The following is a 22,935-nucleotide window of genomic DNA, read 5'->3' on the forward strand; positions in this document are numbered from 1 at the left end:
GCGTTTTGTGTCTGCGTTGAATATTGCATTCTATAAAAATAAAGTTGCGCTTATAATTATTATAATAAATTAATTTATGAAATGGTTTGAATCAAAACTGACATGTATTGAATACTAGCACCTTCAGATCATAAAACGTCCATATGCATGTATTTTTTTTTTTTTAAACACTTCGCGTTACACAAAAAAATGAAGCTACAAACACTAGATTAGTTTACTATTATTGAGTCATATCCGTAGCTAAAGATCCGTAGCATCAGTGGTATTTTTTTTTATAAAACGTCAATATAAATTAAATGACCAATCTGTGTTTGTGTATTTGTGTATATATCGGTGGTTTATTCTCACATATTTCTGAATAACCTTGGTTTTATTTTGTTCTCACTATTTTCAACTTCTTTTTCTTGTTTCAATAACTGTCTAGTTTTTAAGCAAACTTTTTAAGATTCAGTCGGACATATTCACATAAAGATGTTGGCTTAATGCTTGCTATAACAATACGTACAATTCCTTGTTGACGGTTGAATAAAAACAAGTAAACTTCATGTTAGTATGATTTTATTGGAGTGATTATTAAAATTTTTCAAAAAATCTCATATTCAAATAATTATGACTTGTGATTGGTTCATATTTGTTCGAGTTGTCCAGGCACCGGATTATTGCATCATCGTCTGGTAAAACAAATAAAGCCACGGACTGACGATCTCTCCTCTTTTGGATTTCCTCTCCCGGAATAAGAACTCGGTGTCTCTGAAAATACATATTTATCCTTAAATATTCTTCGGCAAATTTAGATACACTTAATATCTTCTAAACATCTATATGTTTAAGGTTGAAAGTTTTCAAAATTATTCCTTGTTCAATACACAATATCTATAAAATTCAAAAGATAAAATGCTTTCATAAAAATTTTCTTATTTACTATTGATTTTATCCTTTTAAAATATTTATTCTCTTGTATAATTTTCGTCTGAAATTACTTTTCAAAGTGAAAGAAAATATTTATATTTTTGTCTTAGTGCTATAACACTTTTGTTTCGTTAAATCATAACTCCTTTTTATGACAATATATTTAAACTCGAGATTGCATTTTTTTTTGTTTTGATTAAGTTTTCGATTTTGGTCGGATTCCGTAGATTTTACCGTAATGTCCGTCAATAATTTTAACTGACCCATATTATAAACCTTTGATGCTTACCAAAGCATTATTACAGAAAAAAAATTGTACTTTTTAACTTTGTACATATTTGTTTTTGATATTTTTTGACCATTCAAAAAGAAAATAATAATAATAATAATAACAACAATAAAAATATTACCCCATCCGATTAAAAAGAATAAAAAGAACAAAACAACAACAAAAAAACAGCAAAAAATAAAACACACACATATCGTGTTTGAATTTTAAGTTAAGTGTTTGCAATAATCATAAAGGTTCGGTAGAGCTGAAGTTTAAAGTTGTAGGAAGAATAAAGCTTGAAAGCATTAAAGATAGCCATTGCTAAATTTAATCACTGCGCTATGCTATTAGGAGTTTTCATAAAACAAAGTTCAAGGTTGCTACACTGGAAGCGAACATGCAAATGAAGTAAATACACAAATCACATATTTTCTTCTTAGCTACAGCTACTCGATCGGTTATGTTAAACAGCCGCCATCACGAACTCGTCATATTTTTATCATATCGAAACAAAGTCGAAAAAATCTTGTTCTGACACAGTTGGAATATTGAATCTGGTAAACTTGTTCAAAACAACAGTTCACAAGTAAAAGCGACTGGAGTTTACAATGGATCTTGGAATAGACTCACAATTAACATAGTGTTTACGAAATTTATCATCTTTTATGTATTTTGCGTTAATTTTGAATAATAAACGAATTACAGATTTGCAAATTTCTAGCAATACCAAGCAAAGCATTAAGTTAGATATATAAAATATTGCAAAAAATTAATACCAATTTAGAATTTTTCATGAAACTTTCCATAGAGATAATCAATACAAGTGGTAGAAGGGTATTTCTCAGAATCGTCCAATCACGTGATGACGTGAAATGAATCCGGGACAACAAACAAAGGCTTTTTTAAGCTGCAGACTGTCGACTCTGTCGTTTTATTGATTCTTTCGGAATTAAAACACGATGTTTCTGTCAATAAAAGTTAATCGATTGACTGAAGTTTGCTTCATGTCCAGTGGCAAGTGTTTCATGTATATTCAGAAGAATTGTATATCATATGACCTAAAATGTTTCTGACGGCAAATAGAAAATGATGACAAAAGCTTAAATCAAAACTTTTCGATATGGTGACTGAGCTATCATATTAAAATAGTAAATACAAAAATATTCTAAGAAGTTCAAAACTAACAGACACTACAGCAACATGCATTACAAACAACAACCAACACGTTGTAGAACAAAAATCAAAACTAAACAATTTTTCCAACAGGTGATCCAGTTTTCTTATTGAAGTTAGTTATCTAGGCATTCGATACAATATCTAGAGCCTCTTTTTCTATGTAGAAAAAAAGAAGAAAGAATATGTCATATAGGAATTGGCACTGAATTTCATTACCTTTTTGAATGTCTGTTTCCGACAATGGTAGACATACGAAATAAACATATTCCTATTTACTTTACTAGATATCCATGTTATCAAAAAATGATAGGCTTATTATCACTATGTAACGTAAAAGTTTAAAAAAAAAGTTATCACTGTTTATTAGTAAACTTATAAACATTTTGTGAATTGATTGTATAATAATATATTCTCTTTTTTTTTCCATACCAACCATTGTTTTGTATTGTTTGTATATAAGTAAATATTGTATTCCCCTTGTTACACGTATGTAATGTGTCTGAGTGATCAAATAAAGTTGAAGTTGAAAGTATACATTCATGTTTTTGAACATGTAGCTTTGGTTTTGTTTATATTAGAATACTAATTTACTGTCAAAAAAGTATTTTGGAAGACAAAAAAGTTATCTTGTAAATTGTTTTCAACTTTGGTAATCGTTTTGCAATAGACATTTGAAATCCCTATTTCTTTTTCTTTGTCAGATTTCGTTCTTCCTTTTAAAATATCGGATATTTTACGTTATTGTATGATTGAACTATAGATCTATAGTAGATGGAGACAAAAGAATGTAAAACGATTCAGTCAATTACGAAACTACTCATACTAAACTTCAAAACCTACAAATGTAACAATTTGAGTTCTTGACATTTTCAAGAGCGTGCAGTAGCGCACTTTGACTGGTTGATATCGTCAAAACTGTGGCATCTGTCCATTTTATTCACACTGTCTTTCTGTGTTATCGTATCATGTATGAATACTGCAATGAGTTGACGTGTTCTTGTACGACACAAACATTTTAACATACAAAATACATATATTAAGCTGTATATATGTGGTCAAAATCTTTTAGGCAGAACAGCCCCTTACACCCATAGAGAAACAAAAACGAAACAAAACATAAGCCAATCATACAAAAAATAAAAACATTAAGAAATATATACAAAAATATAAAATTAACAAACATACAGTCATGCTGCCACATGTACATTTAGAAAAGAAGTTAAACTTTACCGTTGCAATAAGTTTATCTGCCGTCCATCTCTGCATCATATCCCCAATGTTTACAACAATGGTACTAGAAATTGGTGTAGCTGGAATATAGTTCCCATCACGTGTTTTTACCTGTATTTGACAAGAAAAAAATATACATGTACGTATACAATTTGCCTCTGCTGGTTGATTTGGTTTTGATACAGATTGCATAAACTTTCGTGTATTATAGAACAGAGTTTTTCTTATCTTTTATTAATGAAAACATAACGAAAAATTAGAGACTGGCAGAGAAAATTGAACTTAATATTGATAAGTTAATGAAAACTGAAAAGAAGAATACGTGTGTTAATCGTACAACAAATAAAAACCGCTCGGGTAAGGGTTAAACTACAAAGAATTAGAAAAATAAATGTATTTCTGATCTTTTTATTAATTATACCTAATTTCTTACGATTGCATTCAAGGGTTCTGTCCTATTATTTGGAAAAGTGTGATACAAATGTCTGATGTAGTATATAATCATAGTTATATATATATAATTTCTTAAACTTAGTAATTTCAAGCACTTCCCGTTACAACTTGATGAATTTGTACGTATCATGAAGTTAATAATTACAGATTTGTTATTTTCGAATAAAAACTATGAAAAAGGGAGATAATGTCCGTGGTCAAGTTGCTGACTTGTTTATGGATATTTGTTTTAGGTTAGAATCATTTATAGTTCAGTAAGTAGTTTTCCCGAGATCGGCCATTCAAATTTCTGTGAGTACATCAGTCTGGCCGAGTTCGTAGTCCCTAAAGTATGATTTGAAATGAGCAGATGATCATACGTTAGCTGTAAGATTAAGAACATTTGATCAGGTAATAAGTAGACCTTATTGAATGAAAATATGCATATGTATCCCAAACAAACATTTACAGTGAAAATACCTGCTTTTCCCAATATCTCTTATAAAAACGAGAGAAAATTGAACCAAGGAACCAATCAAAAATCATAAGCTAAAGAAAAAAGTCAAGACGGTTTTACAATGATCTATAAAGTTCATAAAAAACACAGTAGTTAAAAAAAATACTGTATTGAAAACTAAATTGTTGAGCAACATAAACCCTACAAAAACGGGATAGAACCAGGTGTTCCGGAAGGGGAAGAATATTTTGCTTCACCAGTGACACTATACAAAATTAATTAATTGACATTTGTAACCCTGAAGTTACCTAGCTTGTCTTACAATGACGTTTTCTTTTTTTGTTATTAGTCTCTAGTTTGTGTTTATTTAAATATATATAATTAATATCTAAATTTATTTAGGAAAAATATATACAGTAAGTATTCATTTACCTCCAATCCACCGATGAGGTCTTGGAATAGTAGCGTTAGTGTACCATAGTCTGAATGCTCACCACATCTTACTTGGCCTTCCATTATTTCTGCAAACAATGCTGATTTAATCTCTTGTTTAGAAATTGGAAAATGTACAATGTTCTTGTGAATTAAATTAGTACACAACAAATTGAAACATAACAATTCTATATCAAGAAACGGAATAATATATAAATTTTAATTTTACGTGACAAATAATTTTGGTATAATTTTTTTGTAATCATAATATTAATATTATGTTAATAGATATAGGAAGATGCGGTATTAGTGCCAATGAGACAACTCTTCATCCAAGTTAAAATAAACATGTGAAAGCTGTCTAAGTATTCTTCTAACTGTTTTGTGTATGTGTCGTTGAATATCTGTCTCATTGGCGTGTATCCTCATGCCTCCTTTTATTCATATAAACTGTTAAACATTTTATTGACACTACGGAATAATCTACCTTTTTCCATTGGAATAGCCGGATAAAACAAACTTCTAAGAGCAGTGACATTTCCTCTTTGTCCAATTAATTTGTGACAGTTTCGAAAGAAATTCTTGTCCTATAATGAAAGAAAAGTATAATTGTTCTCTGTAATTGGAGACAGGATTGTAAAAAGGAAACATCAGTATAAACATGAACAAACTTTCAATTTGTTGACACTTCATGGTAAACTAGCTTAAAAACGAAAAACTTAAACCTAATGGTGGAAAGATGAACAGATAGATTAATATGATATGGACTGTTTGAAGGAAAAATATAACAGAAAAAATAAAGATCCAATACATACTACTGAAGTTGGGGTAAACCGTATACAAATGTAGAATTTTACTAAAATAGTTTGTATTGTTTAATATTATTAAGTATTATAATCAAAAATGTAATATACGTGTATAATAATATTAAAACAATAAAAAAAAATGTTTTATGTCATATCAATTACCTCTAAATTCAAACCAACGGAGATAACATCAAAAACTCTTAAAGCTAGTTCTATGCATTTTCGTAAGAAATCCATTAAAACTGTCTCAAATTCTGGTATATTGGTCGGCCATACCTGAAATTTGAAAATGAAGTATAATAAAAATAGAAGAATTAACATAAACTCACCAAAGATACAAGTCATATATATTTTCACACCAGACGCGTGTTTCGTCTACAAATGACTCATCAGTGATCCCCGAATAAAAAAGTTGAAAGGCCAAACGAAGAACAAATATGTATTTCTGATCTGAATAATTTGACACAAGTATTACAAACGAGAAAACAATGTGCATCAAGAATGTTCAGTGATTCTAACGGCAAATAAAAAATCCCTAATCAGCAGATAAGATTAAAATCAGGGCTTCTTAAATAATATCAGCTGCTGCGCTTCCGCGAAGATTTAATACAGAAAAGGTCCTGCGAGGTCAAAGAAGATTAATATACAAAAGTTAACACAAAAAGAAATTAAATGAAACATTTTTATCGTGCTTTAAGTTCGTAAATTTACCGACAATATTCTTAAATTATTTCCAAAGTAACTTAAAACTTTTAGGTGTTGCTTATATATACTTTTTGCACACCTTTGCAATGATGTAACAGCGATAAGATACATTTTGTAGTGAAAGAAGCTTGGATGTTATCTCTTTACGAGGCCTAAAATACTGTGACAAAAGTTTTGACAAACGCTGTTATAATATATTAAACAATGTTATATAATTGCAGGTTTCTTGGTATCTAAAATCTGCACTTGATGTAAAAAAAAGTACTACATATGGAGATTGTGTCTGATACTCTATCTGGTATTTTAACTCGGTCGATAAACTAAAATTATAGTCGATGTTGCGCAACATAATAGCGGTGGCCTAGTTTGTGCTATTCTTCTCAAGACACATACTTATAACAAGCTATAGTGAATGTACATGTAGATCACTTTATATATAAAATTTCGGATTAAACGAAGCCTAAAAGTATAGATAAAAGTGGACATATTGTCTTCACGTCTTCACTCAAAGTGTTGCATGCGTCCTAACACCAAAATACATTTACGACTGAAAATTTAGCAATGCAAGCTGCTGAATAATGATGTGACACAAAAACGTCAGCAATGACTGCAGACGCAAACATACAAACACAAAAATAACACAACAAAGATGAACTAATGACTGAGCAATGCGAACCCTACCAAAAGCTTTCAGTGATCTCAGGGGATCCGGAAGGGTAAGCAGATCCTGCTACGCAAGGGGGAACAGTCGTGTTGTTCATAGTATTAATAAGTACACATTTGGTGGGGTTCCAAATGTATCAAAAGTTATGTAGATAGATAAAAAATTATTTTAGGTGGCTTGCCTCTGATGATTTTATGTAGTAATAAAAAAATCGTAAGGGACTCCGCATACCCCGTGTCTCGCCTGCGATTGCTGCTGTCAGTGTAAAAGTGTAATGTTTACTTAAAAGTGAGTCCATTTATTGGTAAAATTCAGAATTTTAAAAAAAATCAGACTTTATTTTTTATATGCTATTTCTTGGACTTTAAGATATGCGTCTGTCCAAGTTTCATAACAATCCATGAAGGTTTCCAAATTTATCAAGTCAAAAAGATTTAATCCTTGACTCTCTGTAAATGTTAACTGTAAAAACGAAGTCCATCTATCAGAAAAATACTAAAAATGAAAACAAATATAAGGTTTGCTTCAGACATTATCTCTCAATCATTCAGAAGCTTCTGGCAAAGATTCATAAAACTCTATGAAGGTTTGAAAAGGAATTGATGTGTAACAAACTTTAACCCAAACTGTATCTACTTGTTAACTGTAAAAAAAAATAAGTCCATTTATCAGTAAAAAAAGGAAAAATAAAAATCAATATTTTTCAAAATTTTGCTCTGGATACTGGCTTTTGGTCATAAAAAAACTTCTGTCCAAATTTTATAAAATTCCATGTAGGTTTGACAAAGTTATTGATGTATAAAAAACTTTTAACAACAGACTGAACCTGAATGTTAATTGTAAAAGAAACTATGGCCATTTATCAGTAAAATACGTACTAATGAAAATAAATATTTTCAAAATTTTGCTCTTGATACTGTATTTTGGTCATTGACAAGTTTCTGTCCAAATTTCATAAAATTCCATGTAGACTTGACAAAGTTATTGATGTCTAAAAAACTTTTAACCTCAGACTGAACCTGAATGTTAATTGTAAAAAAAACTATGGCCATTTATCAGTAAAATACGTACTAATGAAAATAAATATTTTCAAAATTTTGCTCTTGATACAGTATTTTGGTCATTGACAAGCTTCTGTCCAAATTTCATAAAATTCCATGTAGACTTGACAAAGTTATTGATGTCTAAAAAAACTGTAAGCACAGACTGAACCTAAATGTTGACGACGACGACGCCGACGACGGAATCGGATCGCTTTGTCTCGCTTTAGAAAAATAAATTTCGCAGGCTCGACAATAAAAGACAAAACATTCAAGCAGCTATATATCAATGCACATGTATTAATTCATTCATCTGTGCATTTGTGTATAGATGCAGGCCTCCATCTATCCAACCATCATTCAATGATCTATTTATATTACTTACTTCGCATATTGGAGTAATGTTATAGGTTTCTTTATAATCTCCTTCTGGTCTCTCTAAATTCAGTCTGAAACAGACATCTTATATAACTTGAAGAGGAAAATTACAATTGTACCTAAAAATTTGTCCAGCTCATCAACCATTACAAATGTCCCGGCGTATATATAGTTAAATATTACTTTCATTTACTTTATGAATAATGTTCCTGTTGTGTGATAAAGTTATAAGCAGCTTATTTATGGGTCAGATTTTAGCCAGAAGGTTTTACTCCGCATTTCAGAAACCTCTATATTTTCCCTAAACAAACAACCAAAACGTTGGATCAAATAAAATAAAAAAATTATCGCTTATAACTGACCTAAAGATATCGAAACTTGAAAACTAGAGGCCAAATAGTCTGTATCGTTCATTTTTTTTTTTTTTTTTTGCATATTTACATTTTTTGCTGTTTATAGTTTTCGTTGAAAAAGCAACACATACAAAAATATCATTGAAAGGCAAAACCACCTATAAGGAGACAACTGGGGATTTCGGTCGTGTTGACTTGCAAAACTTATTTTGCCAAACATTTGTACTGATTATAGTTTCTCTCTATTTACTATCGTTTTCACAAAAAAGACAAGTCATGTTGGTTGACCGGCGTATTTATTGGATACAACTTAACTTATGTTAACTTAAATACTTTAAGGATTAGTGTGACCAATTTTAACTGCAATAGGCTTAATTTCTATGTCATTTGGTCTTGGTCGAGAGTTGTCTTATTGGCAATCATACATGTACCACATCTTCTTATTTTGATTTTGGTAGTTTCAAAGGAGAAACCTTTTGTAAACGCACGACGGACCCAAAGTGATGACAATAGCTCTCACTGGTTCTTCAAGCCAGGTGAGCTCAAATAATTGATTGATTATTTTTGTACCTCTTTTGTAGATGAAACGCACGTCTGGCGTACACAATTTTAATCCTTGTATCTATGATGAGTTTATTTAAACAATAAAAAGTTTAAATGGAATCTGCAAAGTGGGTTGATCGGGATAGAGATTGGGACATTTCAACTGCTACCCAACCGCACAAGAGAGCATGTTAGAAATATTGTTAAATACCATATTGTCTTCAGCAGATCCCCCGAAGAGGTGTCGCAATGGTTAGTTGCATTGCAGATAGCCCCACCTTCAAGCCCCAATCAGCATAAGTCATACAGTCGGATAGGAGAGATGAAGGCAACCATATTTAAAGTGTTATATCCCTGTTACTCTTCAATCGCCAAGGGAAAATTAATTTTGTTTGTACAATTGAAATATAATACACGTAAAAAATAATCTTAACATACATTTTAAGGAAAGTAGAACAGAATCATAGAAATTAGTTTAGATATTTTTCCCACTCTCATGTTTTTGTATAATACATTGTTTTAATAAAGGTAAATTTTTATTAATTAGATACAGCAAATATCATAGTTCGTTGTTTCGTATAAAGGAGTAGGCCCAGTAAGACCCCTTTTTGGCCCCCAAATATAGCAGTTTTACAAAATTGTTAAAATGTAAATTTTTAGCTATTTATTGGAAAGAAGAATAATTCTGTTACATAAATATGGGCTGTTTTTGACAATACAATGCACATGTATCGGGTACTAGCATCATTAAGTCATGCTAAATTACTGAAATCTTCGAAATTTTTGCATTTTGGTTAATTTTTAGACGGTTTTCGTCTGAAATGGAAGTGGCCGCATTTGTGTTCATTCTTAATATTTAAATGTAAGTTGTATTTGATGATAATACATAACATATATAAAGGTTGAGAATGAACACGGATGCGGCCACTTTCATTTTTGACAAAAACCATCTGAAAAGTGACATATTATGGCATATTTGATAGATTTTTCATATTTAAGCTTGAATTTGAGCGTCTTTAATGACTAAATCAGTTCAAATCTTTCACATAAACTGATTGAATTGACTGAAGTAGACACGTAAGTGTTTAAAAAGTGTCCAAAATCTTTCATCAGATGAACTTGAATTTTGAGGCCAAAATCGGCCCTTACCGGACCTACTCCTTTAAAAAAAAAATCTAACTTTTCTTTCTCTAATCCGATCCATCCGTCAAAACCTTCATCTGGTTTGGCACATTTTTCTTTTTCTTCTAATGGCTGACTGAAGAATTTTTTTGACAATTCCAATACTTCTTTCAACTATAATAATATTTTAAATCAAATTTAATGTACATCTAATTCATATTAGTATCTACTTTTAATGTAAATTTTGATTTTAGCTTTTATTGATTAAAACAGAGTTGATAAAGAAATTTGTATCAACAAGATACTGTAATGTCTTAAAAATTACTTTTTGTTGTTGTTGTTGTTGTTGTTGTCGTTTTTATTTGTTATTGTGGTGTTTGAATTAACACTGGAGAAACACCTACAATTATCATAAGTTGCTTTTAGAGAGAACAAGTAGAGGCTCTCAAGTCTGTGTCGCTCACCTGTATCTACTGTGGTTTTGGAAATCATGAAAAATAAAGTTAAAATCATAATAAATAGTATTTGATACCCCAATAATTATTGAGACCAAGTTTGGTTTAATTTGGCCCAGTAGTTAAATTAAAAGCAGGTCATCCCATTGTAGTCCTACAATAGTTACTGAAGACCCCTTATCATTATTTAAATTAGTTTTCAAGTTGTGAACATTTGAAATTGTTTTTTTACAATTTTCCCATAGACTTCTATAGTAAACCCCTATGTTCTATTTTTAGCAATGGCGGCCATGTTGGTTTGGATGGCAGGGTCATCGGATACATTTCTAAATCAAGATACCCTATTGAAAATTGTGGCTAAGTTTAATTCTATTTGGCCCAGTAGATTAACTGGAGAAGATTTTTGTAAACGATAACAAACATTTACGAAAAATTGTGAAAAATTTACTTTAAAAGGCAATTACTCCTGAAGGGGTCAATTGACAATTTTGATCATGTGACTTATTTGTAGAGTTTACTTTGCTGAACATTTTTGCTGTTTACAGTTTATCTCTATCTATTATAATATTCAAGATAATAACAAAAAACTGCAAAATTTCCTTAAAATTACCAATTTAGGGGCAGCAATCCAACAACAGGTTGTTTGATGCGTCTGAAAATTACATGGCAGATAGATCTTGACCTGATGAACATTTCTACCTCATGTCAGATTTGCTTTAAATGCTTTAGTTTCAGAGATATAAGCCAAACTGCATTTTACCCCCATGTTCTATTTTAGCCATGACCGCCATGTTGGTTGATTGGCGGGGTCATCGGATACATTTTTTAAAACTAGAAGCCATAAGGATGATTTAGGCCAAGTTTGGTTGAATTTGGCCCAGTAGTTTCAAAGGAGAAGATTTTTGTGAAAGATTACAAAAATTTACGAAAAATTGTGAAAAATTGAATTTAAAGGGCAATAACTCCTTATTGGGTCAATTGACAATTTTTGTCATGTTTGCCTTTTTTGTAGATCTTACTTTGCTGAACAATTTTGCTGTTTACAGCTTATCTCTATCTATTATAATATTCAAGATAATAACCAAAAACTGCAAAATTTCCTTAAAATTACCAATTTAGGGGCAGCAACCTAACAATTGGTTGCCTGGTGCGTCGGAAAATTTCAGGGCAGATAGATCTTGACGTGATGATCATTTTTACCGCGTGTCAGATTTGCCTTAAATGCCTTAGTTTCAGAGATATAAGCCAAAAACTGCATTTTACTCCTTTGTTCTATTTTTAGCTATGGCAGCCATCTTGGTTGATGAGCGGGGTCATCGGATCCATTTTTTAAACTAGATATCCTAAGGATGATTTAGGCCAAGTTTGGTTTAATTTGGCCCAGTGGTTTCAGAGGAGAAGATTTTTGTAAAAGTTAACGACGACGACGACGGACGACGGACGCCAAATGATTAGAAAAGCTCACTTGGCCCTTTTGGGCCAGGTGAGCTAAAACATAATGTACCTGTGCATCAGGAACTCCGTGGTTTTTCAAATAACAGAATCCAATATTCTGTAGAGCTTCACACATCTGGTCTCCTAACTCCTTCAAGTCCTCCCTAGGTACAGAATCTGCCTTCTCTATATAAAGCCCATATTTTTGGAAATCTATCACAGGTATTGAAGACATTTTTTATTGCTTTAAGTCTGCAATACAAACAATACAAACATATCACAATTTCGAAGGTTTGTTAATTCTAATAACACCGCAAAACTTTCTGGCATGCATGTTTTGATTCGTGATGTTTAAAGGTAAGAACATTTTAAAACTGTTTCCACATTTAAGGTGTTCGTTCGGACGGTTGCCACTGCTTAATATTCTGTAGCATCAGAGTTCATCTCTGGTGTTTTGGGGTTCGTGTCTTACGTGTAAAATATGTTTGTTATTGTTGTTTGTCCTTTCCTTGATTTTTTTACCTGTGAATTTCAAATGCCCACATGATATCTTCTTTCTGTTTTGTTTTGATCCTTTTAAAATTAAAGCAACTAACCAACTATTAATTAATAAATGTGTTCCTTGTATAAATTTACTGTTTTTTTTCTGATATGAAGTTGAAAACCTTTGGTATTTAACTATGTGTGTCCACTAGCTCACAGGCGCTGAAAAAATGTATATTGTGTTTTTGTTTTCAATAGTTGCAAATGATGTAAGATATCATATTGATATTGAAGTAAAGAATTTTCATCCGTAAACAGAGAGGGCATTCAAAAAGTATAAAGAAGACAACACCACGACCAAAAGAGAAAACAACAAAAGACAAATAATAAGTTAAACTCACAAAACACTACACAGAAAATTTATGATTTATTAGGGGGAACATTACTAAAATTAAATGAAATTTTAAATACGCGTGTTTGTCCATATTGAAGCCGTCATATACATGTATATGTTGCCCTGAATTAAAATCATGATAAATAACAATTAACGCTATACTAATGATCCTATAACTCTTGATCTGATACCAGAACCTTCTCGAACTGTTCGTAATACTTGACTACCGTTACCTCATTTGTCTCCAACCGGATGACAGTTGCGTTGTTTCTACTTCTTTTTAATTTCTTTTAGGGACCCATCAAAATATTAGGTGATATTTCTCTCTATCGACTGTTACAAAACGATGCTAGCACTAATTCTTAGCCGACCTATACCTTCACTTGACTGTTTGAATATTTCATATTGGTAATAAACATGGTCCTTTTGATCTCGGTTCTTTATTATGTAAATTCAATTATAAGAAAACACATTCTAGCTTTCCTCATCAGCAAGGGTGACTGGAGAATAGAAATGTGGGTTCTACAAGTCTTCTTCCGACCGGCAGTAAAACCCTTGCCAAAGTGGGGCTTCCGTTTGGCTGTGCGGGATGTACAAGTACGCAGCCACGTCCGGTCAGAATGTCAGAAATCTGATGCCTCGTGTAGAGAGAATGACACGCTCTCTGCATGTTTATAACCCTTGCAACAACCCATTGAGGGGTTCGTAGGTGGCCTGTTGTAAGGCAAAGTTTCTGTCCTAATCCAATATACCCTCATATTCCAGTTACAGTCGAAATTTCATCAACCTTCATCCCTGATGGCCTCAATTACAAGACCTAACTATTGTATTTATTGTTAATTTGTTCTCGTCCTCAACATGCATGAAATATTTGCCAATGGACGTTAAGTAACTAACAATCGAATCTATATTTTTTTTTCTACTGTGACGTAAGGAAAAAGGGGACCATGTCTGATGAAGTGATATAGAAAGAAAACATGTTTTTGCACATCATGAAGAAAGTATCATTCGAGAAATAGTTTCCACCACCAAATCTCGTAGAACACGAATCTCCACCCTCCCCCCCCCCCCCCCCCCCCCCCCCTCGACAATTTAATTGTATTTTTAAATTCTCAAAACAAGCCTCGCATTTTAAAGTAAAAATTAGAAGAAAAAAAAAATGTTTCTAGAGGAAAAATATTGTATCACACTCGATGCAGAGGAAGAAGATAAAAAATGTAAAAGATTACCTTAGATGTATTTGGCAAAACTTTTAGGAATTTTTGGTCCTCAATGCTCTTCAACTTCGTATTTTATTTGCCCTTTTTAACTTTTTTTTATTCGAGTGTTAATGACGAGTCTTTTGTAGACGAAACGCGCGTCTGGCGCAAATACAAAATTTAAATCCTGGTATCTATGATGAGTCTATTTACCACTGGAGGTTAATTAGTCATCAATCAATCAATAAAATCATGTTGTTAACCGAGCCTGGAAATGTAGATACGATCCGGGTAAACTTATCAATCCTTAAAATAAACTTATTCTAAAATGTTACCTATTCAACACTGTAATTAAATCTTTGAATATTGTTTTATTGGTATAAATATCGATTTTGTCACCAGTAAATTAAAACCATACTAAATATTACACATATCTACTTTCACGATAAAACAATTTGTTGATACCTATATTTTGGCATTGCACAAGGTCATGTTTTTCTCTGACTGTTAATGATGTCTTTACACTAAATCCATTGAATGTTGAATGTGTACTGATTGATATTTTAGTCTTAGATACATGATTCTTTTTATTAGTTGCTATTGGCTTTGGACTATCTGTCAGTAACTGCGAGTACTCTCAGATATGTACTTAGTGTCTTTTTTGTTGTTAGGGATTATGGATGGATATATACCCAGCCACGTCTATGTTTTTGTTTTATGGTTTTCTTTGTATCGATCTGATGAGTTAAGCCTTTTTCAACTAATTTTTATAGTTGGTTCTTATGTCGTGCTGTTACACCACTGTCCAGGTTAAGGTGAGGGTTGAGCGCTCATAAATATGTTTAAACCCGCCACATTCTCTATGTGCCTGTCCCAAGTCATGAACCTGTAGTTCAGTGGTTGTCGTTGGTTCACGTCCTTCATATTTGTTTTTCGTAAATTCTTTTGTTATAAATTAGACCGTTAGTTTTCTCATTTGAGCAATACTGATATAAGTATTTTACATTTTAAAGGTTGATAAGGAGTCTAAATTGCAAATGAACAGTCTATACTTTTACTGGTATTAGCAAATATTATGCATAAATAGAATTTATTTGTGAGGCTTTTCCTTTGAATGAAGAAAGTTTTATATTTGTTTATGTCAGAGCCTTTTATAGCCGACTATACGGTATGGATTTTGTCTCGTTTTTGAAGGCCGTACGGTTGCCTATAATTGCTTAAATACACTTAATTTGAACTTTGGTGGATAGTTGTCTCATTGGCAATCATACCACATCTCCTTATTTTTGTATTATATCAACAGAAACCGACACTACCAGTTTTATTTAATTCCTTAATGTTGCGGGTCCCTTGATTAATTGATTGTTGCTTGTTTAATATCCAGTCACTGTGGAAAATACGTCATGCATTTTCCGGACGAAAAAAACTTATCACTTAAATTGATACTAGATAGAAATGTGGACAGCCTTTTGAAAATTAAGTTGAAGTAGATAGGAAAACACACTTTTCCTTGTAACAGACGATCTACAGACCTCTCAAAAAGAGGGTTTCTTTGGCTCTTTAATGAGTCGAGAGTTTCACATTCACCCGGTGCCTCCAATAAACATCTCTATTCCGACCGAAAGTGGCTACTTATTTATACCTCCCCAACAGCCAAACGAATGTCCCACTTTAGAAATTGTTTTACTGTCGGACGAGATAAATCGAGATATGAAAATTTTTCTATAAACCAGTCAATCCTTGGGGTGAAAACTTTTGGAAAATGCAGAACAGTCATAATATGCATTCTACATTATGTCTTTATAGTAGGACTCAGCTTCACTAGCCTAAATTACAGACCCCTTACTGGTGTCGACTTCGGTACCACAAGACATCATGCTTAGTGGACAGTGGTTCAGCAGCACTCATTATTTAAAGTGTGTAAAAATAAAGAAAAAATCAATTGTAAACAGTAAAATGGCGTAAAACTGCGTTTGTTCTGTATAAAGTAACAGTAAAATAAGTGTGTTCTTTAGTGGTGACAATATTTTGGATATATTTACTTACTTTATAAAATTTCACACTACTTCCTTGGCGTGTACATGTATATCTTTGTTGACATGTTACTCAGAATTTATGTATAGACACGAGAGTGTCCACTCAATATTGAAGTGTGTTTATCATGTTTATAATATATATATGAGATTACAGGTAAATTTATTAAACAGTTAGTCTTCAATGTATTTCAAGTGCATTAGTGTACGATAGTAACCGGTATGTGTTATTTAGCAAAAACGATAATACAGGTGACAGACGTACACGATACCTCGATCATTTATATAATTTATCTTTTTTGTACAGATAATTCAGTTAAAAAAAAATGGGCAAAGTAATACTAACCTTAAATCTTTTTGTTGTATAGCAATATGAAATAAGGAGATGTAGTATTCAATAATTAAGACAACTAACTATCCGTTACATTCGAAATAACGTATATTTCAGCAACTATAGGGTACCGTACGAACTTCAGCAATGAGCAAAACCCATACATGTGTAAATATGTCTCTGATTAAAGTCAGTCATGAAAGGCTACCGAGATGAATAAGACCTAAAAATAATAAATGTGCTTCTAACAAGACCGACCTTAATTCTACTGCCTACCCTTGTCAACGTATATTTGTTCCGCCCAACATAAGTTCCCTTGGACACTTTGTTATAGAAAATACCATAATATGTGTTCCTGTTGGAACAAATATTCTATATCCTTCATTCCGATAGCAAGGAACAAAAACTGTAAAAAATCTGTTTTCCAGTGGAAATAATATTACAGAATTATACTTATATTATAACAATTTTTTGGTTATTTTGCTTAAAACTAAAAGTGACGTATATGTGAATGGACGGTACAGTAAAACAAGAACACAACGTCACAACTAATGCACAGACTCGAGAGTCATAGTCCTCCCTTTTTGTGTTTAATTGTTTTAGTAAATATATTCTATAATATTTTAACTTATTTTATGTGGTTTTGCTCATATCCATACCAATAACATTAAAGCTATTACAATGAAATCTGTTAATATGTTATCTGGGACTATTATACTAGTATAATAGTCCCAGGTGTTATATATGTTTATTTTTAACATATATATTCAGGGGTGTGGAAATGCCATGCCCGACTCGCCCAACACGTACATTTGACCAACCGGACAAGCATTTTTTTCTGTCTTTGTTGCCCGTGGACAAGTTAAAAAGATGTTGCTTGACATTATTAATTTATATAATCTTGTAGAAAAGGCCTCAAAATTTATTCATCAAAGAAGAAGAATATCAAATAACAAAACAAAAGCAACATGTTTAAGTAAAACAACATCAATGATCAAGAATAGATTGATTTTCAAGCAACAAAAAATAAGTATGCGGTTTCATTAATATTATGCGATTTTCCCCCCATTGATCTGGGGTCGTGGATCAGTTTAACAACAATTTTCAATTATTTGGTTTTCATCTCCTCATTTAGTTTAAAACACAGGCTTAGTGTGAAGAAACAATAAGTCATGATATAATCTCTCAGGTTCATGTAAGCTTATAGGCATAGAAAAACATTGCAAAATTAGTTTCTAGATTCTTTAGTTTAAAGTCGTTTTTTGGTTGGTTTCTTATCTATCTCATTGGTGTATACTCTGCTTATATTTTCATCATTCTAACATACAAAGACCAAGAACATCATTTTCATTGTGTTTCAAAACTGTTTTAGAAACATACACGTTTACAGTAAAATACATCTTCTTCATTCCAAAATTCAATAAGAAATCAGGGCAAGTAACTTTTCTTCTGGACAAGTAAAATTTACAATTTCACTTGTGCGGGGGCAAGTGGTCACAACAAATATTTCCTCACCCCTGTATATATATAAATTTAAAGTTTGGATATTCAGATTTCTCGATACACAATTTCCACGTATTGACTATTATCAAATAAGATTAAACTTACTACAGGCCAAATATAAAGATTTTAATTAAATGGATATGTAGAAAAGGAGACCATCACCAAGCCTGTGTTAATTATTTCAAATTGAAATATGTGTGTTTTAATCGTTTATTGTTTTGTTTATTCTGATTTCATTCCGAATATTTTTGAATGTGCATTGAATTTATTTTAAACTTCAAAAATTAATGATATTTTGTTTGCACTTTTAAAACCATATCATAACTATTTTAATGTTCTGTTTACAACTGAACAGAGACTTCCCTTCCATCAAAAGAAAATTAAATCTATTTATAATTTCTTTATTTATTGGGTGCGTTCAGAAAATTTCCGTTGGTAGTAATCAATGTTATTCTTTGTAACCGGTGGTAGCTATACGTATATGAGAATCAATAAATTTCATTTTAAAAATATCAATACAATGCATCCCAACCCTAATTATCAAACAACAACAACATGCACATTGTACGTTAATGTATATTGTTTTCTACCATTTGATGTCTATAGAGCTGACGAATGTCAACTTTGAAGAAAGAAGAAGTCGGCTGAATCTATTCCGAGGATTGAAAATTACTGTGGATTATATATAACTTTCCCACGTTATAATTCTTTGTGATTTTTAAAAGCATTTTATACTGACACGAGAGTCATTTGAAAGTACATGCCCGGGATTTCCCGTCAAGTTGAATTTAATAGACAGAAAGGTCCAACTCCAAATGTACAAAAAGAGTAAGTTATGTTTCTATGATACATTATCATTGGTAATATGGAGAGTTTCCGTTCTATGGCAGACATATTTGGTACATCAAAGAAAGCTACCAAGCAAAAATAAAACGAATATCATCAGTAATGGTCTTTGAGATGCCTGAAGTAATAATATGGCAAAGTACCCCACATGAATTTAATGCAACAAGTGGACACTCAACTCATATATACAATTTAGCGAAAGATCACAATTGCAAAATGTAATTAGTGCTAATGATGGATTCCATATTCAAAATAAATCATCAAACACTAGCCACATGCATTTTTTTAACAGAAAAAAAGTTCTACATGTATTCTATTATTTTCGGATGTTGTAACTCAAAGACGAAGTTCAACTATGTGTGGACGAGAAACCCAGATAGTACCCATGACGCAACAGTACTGAGAAGTTTTGATCTTTTTTAAAACAGTGAAGCAAAGATTCAGCCAGGGTTCTATCTTATTAGGGATTCAGCATTTCCAATTCTAGACTCACTGTCTGGCTTCGTTTGACGTTTCAAACGTATCCTTACTAATTGATTCAGTTTTAAACAATTTATGTTAAACTTTGTCCTTTTTTTGCAGTCCGCTATGTATTTCTGCAGTTTCTTTTTAATGAGTAGAACTTTGGGGAGTAGCGCTATTATTTTTGGCCATACATTTAGAAACATCTGTCCACATTTTTTTTTGAAATCACAAAGGTTTTACCAGATGCGGTTTTAACTATCTGCAAAAATATTTAACTATTTCCTTTGTTATTGTGGCCTTACATTCATAAATCTCACTTTTATTATCATTTCTCCGTCATGGTTGGACACATATATGTTGATACATATATCCTCTTGATCAGACACATTATTATTACTGGTATCCTTTTCTGTTGTATTTTAAGCAGTAAATAAAACTTCTGGGAGAGCAACTCCCCCATTTACAATTTCAAAATAAACTGGATTTTCTGGCGGTTCTGGTTGTAACTTTCTTTGAAGTTGCCATTTGACAAGATCTCCATCTGGTTTCATTTTTGTCTTCTCTCGATCTCTGTTATTTTATCTTCTCAGTTTGTGTAGTTTTGTTGGGTTTTTTTTCTTTAGTTTTTCTGGCTTGTATTTCTGCTAAACCAAAGGTGCATATAAAAAGTCTAAAGAGTCAATAGCATATGGAAGAAGTGAAGCATAAACAAACAGGCTCAAATATGTCAAACGGTTTAAGTCATTGAACTGACCATATATTAATTGTAGGCATTTTTTCGTACAAACTCTTTTGGAAAAGTGCAACTTTAGGCTTTCTGATGCCTTGATGGCTACAACATTATTTTATATATAAGTATATACTTACTGTCAGAAATAAACTGTATATCATTTGGTTTTATTAAGAATTTAAAGATTTTCCCATTGTGGATTTGAAGTTGAAGTGGAAAAACTAAAGTTGCAAGGTTTTATCAGAGACATATATATATATATGTGTATATATGTCACTGGTTTTATACAGTTGGTGTTGGCAATTTTGCTGCCATTTTGATAGTTCTTAGGGCGTGACTTACCAATCTTTACTTCACTCTAAAATAATGGTGACAAAGCAAACTTTAATTTGTTTAACATTGGTACCGTAAGGCATTGTCGTATCAATGGTGAATAGTTTTGTCAATAGTTAACAAGTCACCTGGCGGTAGTTCTCTGAACACACCCATTGATAACATCTATTATTAGACTTAAACGGATGACCTTGTTTTACATTTGGATAGAAGGTAAAGCGGTATCGTAAAATGGCGTTGACAAGGTTAGCAGTCAAAAGGAAAGCAAGTGCTTCCGTACATGGATGCTATTTATGTAATGAAAATCATGATAAAGGAAAGTGCAAGATTGGCAAGAACAAGAAGATTAAAAATGAAGAAAAACCCGAAACTATCAGCCATGATGCTTTGGAGAAGGGGTTCAAAAGGGGTGGTGAAAAACAGCCGAAAAAAATAACGCAGCGAGACTTCAGAATAACGGAAATACCGATGGAAGTAATTCACTCACACCGCACTTATGTGTGCGTTGTCACTAAAGTGTTTGCATCGATAAGTGGACTTTTGCTTTTAATTGACGAAACTAGTGAACAATCCTTCCAAACCATTAAGGTGGACGGAAACGAGATAAACGTAAAGAGTGAAATGAAAAATATCAAAGTCTTTGACATCACAGAAATTAAGAAAAGTGAGTTTATCTTGTCATTTGTTGATGATACATTCCTTAAACGGATGAACTCCAAAGGATCGCTTCGGAAGTTTCTTGACTTTTCTCCTTTACTTCCAAGAGCTCTTCATATAACGGCATCTGGACACCTTCTAGTAGGTGTTCGTGAAAAAGGTGAGGCATTCCCCGTGAAGTCAAAAAGCTGTAGACAACTTATTGTGGTGGACTTAAAGGGGAATACAATACATACATATCAGTACAGCAAAAAACGAAAGAGACTGTTTTCATTGGTTGTTCGTATCGCGACCTCTTCCAATGATGATATTTACTTGATTGACAGAGAAACATATGAAGGTTACGGGTGTGTCGCTGCACTGAGTTATCCAAACAAAATAAAATGGAGGTACAGTGGAAACAATAACATAACTTCTTGTCGTTTTTGTCCAGGAGACATTATGATAACAAATACAGATACTATTGTTGTAACCGACATAGATAACGCGTTGATTCATATTCTCAATATCAGTGGATTGTTAACGAATTATATAGACACCAGTAAACAAGGGATATCATTTCCCCATATGATTTGTCTAGGAGTGGACGGGTTAATGTGGATAGGGTGTTCAACTCAAGAAGACTCATCAGATCGAGCAATGTTATATGGCGTAAAATATTTGGAAATCTAGAAACAAATAGTCTTGTTTGTATTGCATATTAAGGGTTGATACTGTTACCAAGTTTAAATATCATAGATTTATCTTTTTCATAAAACAAAAGTCTTCATAATATGTAATGTCATGATTTTGAAATGACCAAAAATGTAGGAATCTTTGCATTAATGTTTTTTTCATTTTATTTATTTTAATTAATTTGATTGTGATGAAAAATTTGAATCAACTGCATATAGTGGTGTAAGAGTATAATATGAGAACAAACTAAAATTTAGATGAAAAGTGCTCCACTAGTTATTAAATTGAATCACGGAGACAACACAAAAAAAACAATGACAAAAGACAAAAAGTACCGATATAAGAGTACAAAACCCGACTTAAACTTCAATTTCAGCTAACAAATAAAAGACCTCGTCAAGGACATCAAGCTTCAATTTAGAACACCAGACGCGAGTTTCTGGTACATAAGATTCATCGGTGACGCGCGAACCATTTTTGAAAACAGAAAGCTTAATCAAATACGAAGTTGAAGAGCATTGGAAATCAAAGATTCCGAAAAGTCGTGCCAAATACTGCAAATGCTAACTATGCCTGGGGATAAACAACTTAGTAGTTTTGGAATAATTCAACATTATGCATAAATATATACCAGACTCAAGCTAGCGAATAATAAGCCAGCGAACAATAAGATGCACCAAGCTAGCGAACAATAAGATGCACCAAGCTAGCGAACAATAAGATGCACCAAGCTAGCGAACAATAAGCCAGCGAACAATAAGAAAAGGCGCCAATCTGATCATACCTAAAAACCAAAGACTTGCAATAACATGAAACGTCCTTTGAAATCTGATGACAATCATTTCCAGTAGGAAGACGAAATACAATTCATTTTCACAA

The 22,935-nt window shown here is 32.2% G+C and overlaps 2 protein-coding genes across 3 annotated transcripts in view; both read right to left on the bottom strand.

The window, feature by feature from the left end:
• The window catches only part of LOC127724143 (uncharacterized), a 311,392-nt gene extending 288,695 nt beyond the window's left edge, over nucleotides 1–22,697 (bottom strand). The window contains exon 1 of the mRNA XM_052231017.1: nucleotides 22,688–22,697. The gene's annotated coding sequence lies outside the window, so the exon portion shown is untranslated. The remainder of the gene's footprint in view (nucleotides 1–22,687) is intronic.
• On the bottom strand, nucleotides 542–16,653 carry LOC127724147 (uncharacterized). 2 transcript variants are annotated; one of them, XR_007992366.1, is made up of 10 exons: nucleotides 16,530–16,653; nucleotides 12,478–12,659; nucleotides 10,577–10,692; nucleotides 8,508–8,571; nucleotides 5,876–5,989; nucleotides 5,395–5,494; nucleotides 4,908–4,996; nucleotides 3,587–3,697; nucleotides 1,957–2,145; nucleotides 542–750 (listed from the first exon to the last, which is right to left on the bottom strand). XR_007992366.1 is itself a non-coding variant. In XM_052231021.1 (9 exons), exons 2-9 carry the CDS (start codon nucleotides 12,640–12,642, stop codon nucleotides 574–576), a joined length of 936 nt encoding a protein of 311 aa, XP_052086981.1. In that variant the 5' UTR covers nucleotides 12,643–12,659; nucleotides 16,530–16,653; the 3' UTR covers nucleotides 542–573. The 2 variants fall into 2 exon arrangements, 1 of the variants encoding a protein (XP_052086981.1); XM_052231021.1 differs by lacking the exon at nucleotides 1,957–2,145.
• Nucleotides 22,698–22,935: the final 238 nt, after the last annotated feature.

The sequence above is a fragment of the Mytilus californianus genome, unplaced genomic scaffold (assembly GCF_021869535.1).
Source record: "Mytilus californianus isolate M0D057914Y unplaced genomic scaffold, xbMytCali1.0.p SCAF_14, whole genome shotgun sequence".
Classification (NCBI taxonomy): domain Eukaryota; kingdom Metazoa; phylum Mollusca; class Bivalvia; order Mytilida; family Mytilidae; genus Mytilus; species Mytilus californianus.

Bases quoted from the DNA above. Each gene is read 5' to 3' on its own strand.
- LOC127724147 (XM_052231021.1), bottom strand. From the start codon at position 12,642: ATGTCTTCAATACCTGTGATAGATTTCCAAAAATATGGGCTTTATATA. The intron at 8,572-10,576 runs GTTAGATTTTTT...TGTCTGTTTCAG, and splicing joins ATCGGATTAGAGAAAGAAAA to ACTGAATTTAGAGAGACCAG. The intron at 5,495-5,875 runs GTAATTGATATG...CTTTCATTATAG, and splicing joins CCGTTGGTTTGAATTTAGAG to GACAAGAATTTCTTTCGAAA.